Source organism: Brachionichthys hirsutus, chromosome 7, assembly GCF_040956055.1.
Source record: "Brachionichthys hirsutus isolate HB-005 chromosome 7, CSIRO-AGI_Bhir_v1, whole genome shotgun sequence".
In the NCBI taxonomy this organism is placed as follows: Eukaryota; Metazoa; Chordata; class Actinopteri; order Lophiiformes; family Brachionichthyidae; genus Brachionichthys; species Brachionichthys hirsutus.
In genome coordinates this window covers 15,425,684-15,433,717 of record NC_090903.1, presented here as the reverse complement: position 1 = coordinate 15,433,717, position 8,034 = coordinate 15,425,684, and the positions used below count along the sequence as shown (strand labels likewise).

The 8,034-nt window shown below is 52.9% G+C and overlaps 2 protein-coding genes across 2 annotated transcripts; both read right to left on the bottom strand.

The window, feature by feature from the left end:
• Positions 1-2: 2 nt before the first annotated feature.
• On the bottom strand, positions 3-4,519 carry slc22a15 (solute carrier family 22 member 15; the record flags this gene model as incomplete). The annotated part of the gene is given in 13 exon segments (XM_068740965.1): positions 3-110; positions 189-261; positions 355-463; positions 548-633; positions 952-1,067; positions 1,069-1,093; positions 1,187-1,353; positions 1,583-1,643; positions 2,175-2,304; positions 2,391-2,555; positions 2,739-2,871; positions 2,961-3,110; positions 4,436-4,519. Coding segments are annotated over 13 exon segments (1,407 nt in total), but the record flags the coding sequence as incomplete, so codon positions are not given.
• A 334-nt stretch (positions 4,520-4,853) lies between these two features.
• Positions 4,854-6,950, bottom strand: LOC137895887 (lymphocyte function-associated antigen 3-like). Its single transcript, XM_068741411.1, has one exon. The coding sequence runs from the start codon at positions 6,675-6,677 to the stop codon at positions 5,775-5,777; it is 903 nt and encodes a 300-aa protein (XP_068597512.1). The 5' UTR covers positions 6,678-6,950; the 3' UTR covers positions 4,854-5,774.
• Positions 6,951-8,034: the final 1,084 nt, after the last annotated feature.

Genomic DNA, 8,034 nt, shown 5'->3' with positions numbered 1-8,034 from the left:
GTCTCCGCCGCAGGTCTGTTGAGGGTCTCGGGCAGCAGGAGGCCGAGACCGCCGGCCGACAGGCCGCTCAGACAGAACACGGTGAACGGCAGGGAGGCGTGGAGCGCCCTCTGCAATCATCACGCATAATGACATGCTGTAGCTGCAAAACCCCCCCATATCGAATAAAGAGAACCCAACATCCTTACCATGGAGGGAACAAACGGTGCAAGGATCCCGCCAACTCTGCACGACATGGAGCAAACCCCCAAACCGGCGTTCCTGGTGACCGAAACTCGGAATTACAAATCCCGGAATCTGAAGCGGGTCTGTTAATCCCGTCGCCATGGACTCGTCCTGCAGGGGCTCGTTCACCTGATGACCGTTGGGTAGAGTTCGGCGGTGTAGACGTAGACGATGTTGAAGGCGGCGCTGACCATTAGTTTACCCAGAAGCGCCAACGATGTGAAGTCCAACAATCTCCCTGCAGGCGCGAACAAAACGAGTCACCAGCTGAGGTGGAGGCGACGGGCGAGTCGTGATACTTCTCACCTGTGGAAAGTCTCACCTGTGTCTTCGGGGAAGAACATGGAGCAGAGGCAGGCAGAACCAGCCAGACACAGGAAAGTGGCCAAGCTTTTCCTCCTCCCAGCCCTGTTCAACGACACACACACACCAAACACCCCGACGGCGTCGCCGGGATGCAAGAACCACCTTTATGTTCATCCACACGAACAGAAACGCGTGAACAGAGATAAGACGAACGTCAACATGAGCGATGAAGAAAAAACACTTCATGTTCAACCACAATCAAAAAAATTAAGCGTCTTAAATAAAGCAGGGAGGTTAACCTGGACCCGTTTCACCTTGTAAACCTGGACAGTTTCACCTTGTAAACCTGGACCGTTTCAGTGCGTGAACCTGGACATAACCGGCCTCGTACCAAACATCGTGTGCTATCGCGTGTCGCACCATTGTTTGTTGATGAAGTACATGCAGAGCGGGTAGGCGGGCAGCTCCACCAGTCCAGACATGGCGATGTTGACGTAGCGGCTACCAGACGTGGCCCCGGAGCCCAGAGTCAGGCCCGTAGTAGACCAGACTGCAGGCGTACCTGCAACCAACGCAGGTGAGAGGCGTGACAGTCAGCGCGCTTTAAATCTGCTCTGGCTGTAGCAGCAGTGTTGCTCCGTGCTAGCATACTCACCAGACGTACATGAGCACCACAGTCCTCAGGCGCAGGACGGGGTGGGTGGCCAGCTGCAGGACGCCCACCCCCTTCTTGTCCTGGCTCCCGGCTTTAGCAGCACGGACACGTCGGAGCTTCAGGCTGTTGGTAACGTTGCCGTTCCTCCAAGCCATGAACCGGAGAACCTTTAAAGGCCACGCGACAGTTAGCATGTGCGCTATGTCACACACACCTGCTTAGCCTAGCTAGTACCACCATGCTACATGCAGTCCGGCGCTGGGGTGGCGTTATGCTAGCATTATTCTATTCGGCGTGAAGTCAAGGTGGAGTGAAAGGCGCCGCCGGGTACGACCACAGAACCGACGGGAAGGTGACCTCCCGGGACACGGGGGGGGGTCACAGGGACGGACTCACCTCTTCGGCTTTCTCTGTCTGACCCTGAGAATAGAGCCAACGAGGAGACTCTGGAAGAGTTCTGGAGGGGGGGGGGGGGGGGGGCACCAAAGGACAGAAGACAGATTGATCAATATTATCAATCCTCATCACAGTCTTTCTGTAATTATAGCTGCCTGTCTGTCTCTCTGCCTCAGCCCCCCCCCCTCCCTCTCTCTCTCTCACCCTTATCTATCACCACCAGCTGTCTCTCGTCCTCTCTGCCTCTGCCCACCTTCTCGAGGTTTCTCCCGGTTAAAGTCTTGTTCTCTCCGCTGTCTTTGCGTCCTTTCTGCCCCCCCCCCCCCCCCCCCCCCTCTCTCTCTCTCTCTCTCTCTCACCCTTATCTATCACCACCAGCTGTCTTTGCGTCCTTTCTGCCGGGGGATCGCTGCTCTGTCGGATAAAGAGTCCTTCTAGACTTGCTCTCCGTAAACAGAATCGACTCGACGTTTGCATGATCCGTCGAAAACGTTCACTTTTCTGCTTTTGCTGCAGGAACACAAACGCTTTTCCTTTCTAAACTGAATGCGGGGGGGGGGGGGGGGGTCGTGTCTCTAACGGTTGTACTCACAAAGACAACAGGAAGATCAAGACACCAGACGTATTAGCCGCCATGGCCAGGTTCCTCCACGGCTGGACGAAGTAGCCCAAAGCGCCGAACAGGGCGATGCCAACCGCAAAAATGACGCTGTTCAACGTTCCTGGAGGAGGAAACGGTTTGTTTGCGTTTCGCGTGTCAGACAAACGACTTGGTCAAAACCACGGGACCGCTTCAGCGGGTGCTCACCGGTCATCGCCCAGTAGGACTTGCCCACGTACTCCTGAGTGAGGACGAAGCAGACGAGGCCGATGCCTCCGTTCATCACGCCCACCAGAAGGCGAGACGCAGCAAAGACCTCAAAGGTCGGAGCGAAGGCGGTTACGTAACCAAAGACCACCTCAAAAAACAGACCTGGACGAAGGAGTAGAGTGAGGGCGGACAGTTCTAAGGGGCGTGTTCTTATTCTGAGGTCTCGGCCACACTTCTGGTTGCAGCGACCCGACTGAGACCAGAGTCTGACCCGTGACTGCGAGAACCGTTGGTGATGGAACCATCCACCAGCAGCCGTATCCGGTCAAACAGGGTTTTTCTCACCTGTCAAGTAGACGGGTCTCCTGCCGATTCTGTCCGAGAGCGGCCCGAAGACGATGTTCCCGATGAGAAGCCCGGCGAAGAACAGCGATCCGGCCAGACTGACCTTGTAGGCCTGGTGTTTGACGAGGAACCACTGGGAGACGGCGACAGAGACGCACAAACGGTGTTTACCGTCGCCCCGAGGCCCACCGAGCAAACACGGAACCGGAGACGACGCCTCACCTCGGTGACTATCGTGTCCATGTCCTCGGTGAAGGTGACGCGTTGAACGAGCTCCTGTTGACTCAACGGGACGCCGTCCTGCTGCTCGAGACGGTACTCGGGTGTTTGTCCAACCAAAACAATCAGCATGGACTGGCAGGCCATGTACACCTGGAACAGAGCAGATCGTCTCAGAGAGCTCCGCCCCAAGCGGCGGCAGAAACCACCCGAAGCCGCCCTGAAACCAGAGACTACGACTGGCAAAAAAGGACGGACAGATAAATGACAAAAGCTCGTGTGACAGAAGTCTAATCGCTGAAGGACGTCCGAGTCTTAAAGACCTTTTTTCACACCTGCCGTTGGTGACATAAGAGATTTACCGACGCAGAGGGTGGTAGATACCGGTAACCTTTGCCAGGACCCTCAGCTTGTCATTATAACCAATCTGACCCGTCTATCCGTTTTTAGGGCACTGGCAAAAGTTACACCAAGAGCACACATGCTGCATAGCGCATACAGAGCAGGAACAAAACCGGGCCTACAATAGACCCTTGGGGAACCCCAGGAGGAAGGGGGGTAGTCTTTGAGGGATATTCCAAGGCGAGCTGAGAAGGTCCAATCAGTGAGGTAGGATTCCAACATCCTACTTTAGGCGGGATAACAGGTCCCCGTGATCCACGGAGTCAAAGGTCGCAGGCCAAGGAGTATTAAGGCGGAGTTACCTGCCTCGACAGTGGAGGGGCCAATAAAACTCGGAGCAGGCCCGTTCCGGTGCGGTTTACAACCAGACGGGAACGTTTTCTAGCAGAAAGCATTGCAGCTTCATAAAAAACACTTTCTCTTAGATCCCGGACATGAAAGGCAGATTCGAGAAGGGTCTAGTTCAGGGGTCGGGGACCTTTTTGACTAAGAGAGCCATAGGTTAGTAGCCTATGGCTAGTAGCCCGAGAACCAAATATACATTTAAATGATATTAAATAGTCACCAGCTGAATTACTGGAAGTATGATGGAAAACTTTCAGCTGGGTGGTGCAAAAAACAGAACCAATGATGCTTTGGTGAACCTCATTTACATATCGACACGTTTTAGATCGAATTACATTTCTGAGATAATTCAAACGAAGTAGAAAATTACTTTAAACGTTTTACAACCGTCTCGGCTGCTGCCGTTAATTCGGCATGAGTCCGAAACGTCGACGAGTTGGAATTCTTTAATTAATTCAAACAAAATATCGCCACGTCCTCAAGTGCGCGTCGACGTGCGTCATCGGTCGGAGGGGCTTCATCCGAGCAACCGTCAGATCAAATCCGTAGAGATGATCTGATCAGAGAGATCGATCAGGGGTCGATGCGGACTAGAACACTTTGAGCACCGGATCGTATCTGAACCCGGATCACGAACCGGCGAGCCGCGTCGCGCCGCCGTTACGGGCTGAAGGGTCGTTCCGGAGACGCGGCTCGTTTCTCCCGCATAACGGATCCGCAGACACACCGACCTGGGTCAGAACCAGAACCGCCACCGAGCGCTTCTGGTAGGCTCCGAACTGGCCCACGACCTGAAAAGCTTCGTCCAGATTCATCCCTGAAGGAGCAGCGCTCTGCTAGCAGCCCCCCCGCGGCGGAGAGTGATCCGCGCTCACTTCCGGCTTCGCTTCCCGCCTCGGGCCGGTTCTTCTTCATGGAACTTAAGCCCCGCCTCCGGTTTGATCTGTACGGCGCCGAACCACAACAGAGGTTCCATCAAAGTTCTAACGGAGCCGAGCAGGTCCAGAACAACCAACGGGGAGAGAGAAAAGTGACGTCAGAACAGAACCGGGACTCAAAGTGGGCGGTCCTAGAGGGGGGGGGGGGGGGGGGGCGAAGAACCGGGTAAATAGAGATGTGTAACCATAGTAACAGCCGACAAATACGGACGAGTCTGAAAACTCTTTATTTGGTTTAGAAAGAAGCATGACGTCACATAAATAAAAAAAGAGAACTTGTATAAATGTATCCGGAGATATATTTATACACAGTGAAGCAGAGGGTCGACGGTTTGAATCCCGGTCCATCCCAGTCAGGTGTCCTCGGGAAAGCCCCTCGACTCGCCCCACCCTCAGAGACCCACACTGGAGGTGAGGCGGGCCGGTCCCGGTACCGGTACCGGGACCGGGACCGGGACCGGGCCGACATGGTAAACCATAGAAACTTGAGGACTTTCAAAGGAAACAAGATCACAAGAGCTTTTTAGAAATGCTCCTCTTAGACAGGATGTTTACTGTACTTGTACTGTAATACATGCTACTGTTTGACTGTACTTGTACTGTAATACATGCTACTGTTTACTGTACTTGTACTGTAATACATGCTACTGTGTGACTGTACTTGTACTGTAACATTCTATCTAATAAATATATTCATCATCATCAAACGTTCACATCTGAACAGGCAGAAATGAAGACAGACTCAAGTCATCAGTAAAAACTCTCCAAGCGTTCAAACGGCGTTAAATTAAATTTGCATTCTCTACTTCAAGCTGCGTTTCCTGCTCCAGAATAAATATTCCTGATCTTCCGGCTCGGGGCGGCTTCAGGACGAGATCATTTTAATTAGTGCAGAACAAACAACAACCTCATTTGCCTCACAGCGAGGAGGTGACGGGTTCGAATCCGCCTCGGGGCCTTTGCACCTGCGAGGGTTCTCACCGGTGGGTGTGTGTGTTGCCCTGTGATGAACCGGCGACTTGTCCAGGGTGTAGCCCGTCGACTGCTGGGACCGGCTCCAGCGCGACCCGGTAACAGACGTTGTTGCCCCCCCCCCAACCTGTGTTTGGTCCGAGGAGAACCGGACCCGCCCCTAAACCGCCGCCTCAGCATCCCCGGGCAGCAGCGCCCGCTGCGTTCCGGACTCCGGCGCCGGTTCCGACCCGTTCCCCCGTCCCGGTTCCGCTGGGAGTCCGGCCCGTCCTCCACTGTCTCCGTCCCCGCGACCAAAGCAACGCTTGATTATGCCTTTCTTCCACAGGAGGATCAAAACGCCGGCGATGATGAGGATGAGGAAGAGGATGAGGAGGAAGAGGACGAGGCCGAGCAGAAAGCCCAACAGCGCCCCGGAGCCGGCGTGGAGGACGAACGGGTTGTCTTCGGGTCGACTCTCCTTCCTTCCGACGGGATTGATCATCCGGCAGGAGAACGACGGGACGCCCTCCGTCCCCTCCTTGGTGACGTTCATGTCCTTCGCCCCCGGCGTCCACGCCTCGCCTCCCATCCTCCAGCTGTAGGTGACCGGACCGGCCTCCGTGGTGTTGCCGTCGCAGGTGAGCGTGCACGCGGCGTGGGCGGGGCCGCACGCCACCGGCGTGACCCAGACGACCGGGACCGGAACCTCCTGGATGGCGGTGGCTTTGTACAGCTGATCCTGCAGGACCCGGTTGACTTCCACCGTGAACTCTCCCGCGTCAGCGTCCCCCATGCCGGTGACGGTCAGCTGTCCGGTCACGTGATCCAGCGTCGTGCGGTCCTTTAGCGGACCGTAGAAATGGAAGCCGTCCTCCTCACTCCACTCCGCTAACATGTTCTTGTTGTGTTTCCACAAGATGTCGCCGATGACTTCCGACGAAGCCGGACTCAGGACGAGTTCACCGCCGACCACGAAGTACGACGGGAGATCCGCGGCCAGGACGGACGTCAACGCCGCCCCCAGAAACCAGACCAGACCCCGGAGCTCCATGCCCCCAGATCGGATCAGCACCGATAACATGAACCGATCGATACAGACATAAGCCCCAGATCAATATAAGAACCAGCGCCTGTGGGCGCCTCTCTATCGCTCAAGGCCTCGTCTGGAGGAAGTGGCCGGAAAGAGAGCCGGAAAGAGAGCCGGAACGTTTCATTGCGAAACTAGGCGTTATCAAATCCGGAAGTACTGCAACGTTTCTCGTTTCCAGTGGCGCGTCACGACGCACCTGGAAATCACGCGCGCGTGCGCGTGTGCGTGGCGGCTGAAATAATTCAAATCACACGTTCCTTTTAAAACAGGCAACAACGGAGGCAGCTAACAGCCGCGAGCCAGGGGTCCACTGTTAATGTAGCGTCGTACGTTGTGTTCACAGGAACATAAGTAGTGTAGGAAAAACATGGACGCCGTAGTTTAGTGCCGCGAAGCTCATTGTAAAGTTCACACCTGGAGAATGTTCTTGTTGCTGCACCAGTGCATTCATGAAAAGCATCGATCTATCGGCTGACCAGGCTTGTTATCAGGGTTAATGCCAATCACAATCTATTCTAATCAAATCAGGTCTCTGTACGGACGCTGGAACCAGTCGCCAAATCTACATACTGGTCCTGAATCTGCCACCCTCCACTTCCGGAGACAAAGGAATTAACTTCCTGTTGTTGGTCAAACGCCATGAATTCTCTGAAAACAAGAACTCCCAGTGGAATTAATTATAACAAGGTCAAATTTACGTTTAAATACAGCAAAGTGCTGTACGATCTAAAAAATGTATTGATATGGATGAACTCAAAAATTACTTGGTAGCAATTGCTAAAAAAAAATACAAAGATACTATATGTATATTATTATTATATATGTGTATTATTAAATACACATATATATATACATATATGTATGTTTTATTTAAAAACAAACAAATATACAAAGCGTGTATAAATGTTACATGCCAATTGCCAGGCGGGGTAATACAGTATACAAAAACATTACATACATTCAAATAATTTGTCGGTGGTACAGATATTTCACGTTTTTGAGGCCTTTTTGTTAAATGAACACTCCTGTGCATGAAGCCAAAGTTCCGCTGTGGACCGGATGTTACGTCGGAGGTGACGCGCCACTCTGCAGTGATGCGTTCAGGTCCTGTTCGTCGGGTTTAAGCTGCTGCAGCTCTATTAGAATTCATCGTTTGAGTTGTTTGTTCAGTTTTAATAGGCAGCGTTGTTTTATTCTAACGTGTCAACATATCGATGAATTTGGATAAAATACAACGCCGAACTAATGAATGAAAGTATTTATAAAGTATAATTTACTTTATACTTTATCCGTACATTACAATGCAAACATAAAAAGATTCATTTCACCAACAAACCTGAACTATTTA

Excerpts from the sequence above, each read along its gene's own strand:
- LOC137895887 (XM_068741411.1), bottom strand. The coding sequence starts at position 6,677 with ATGTTATCGGTGCTGATCCGATCTGGGGGCATGGAGCTCCGGGGTCTG.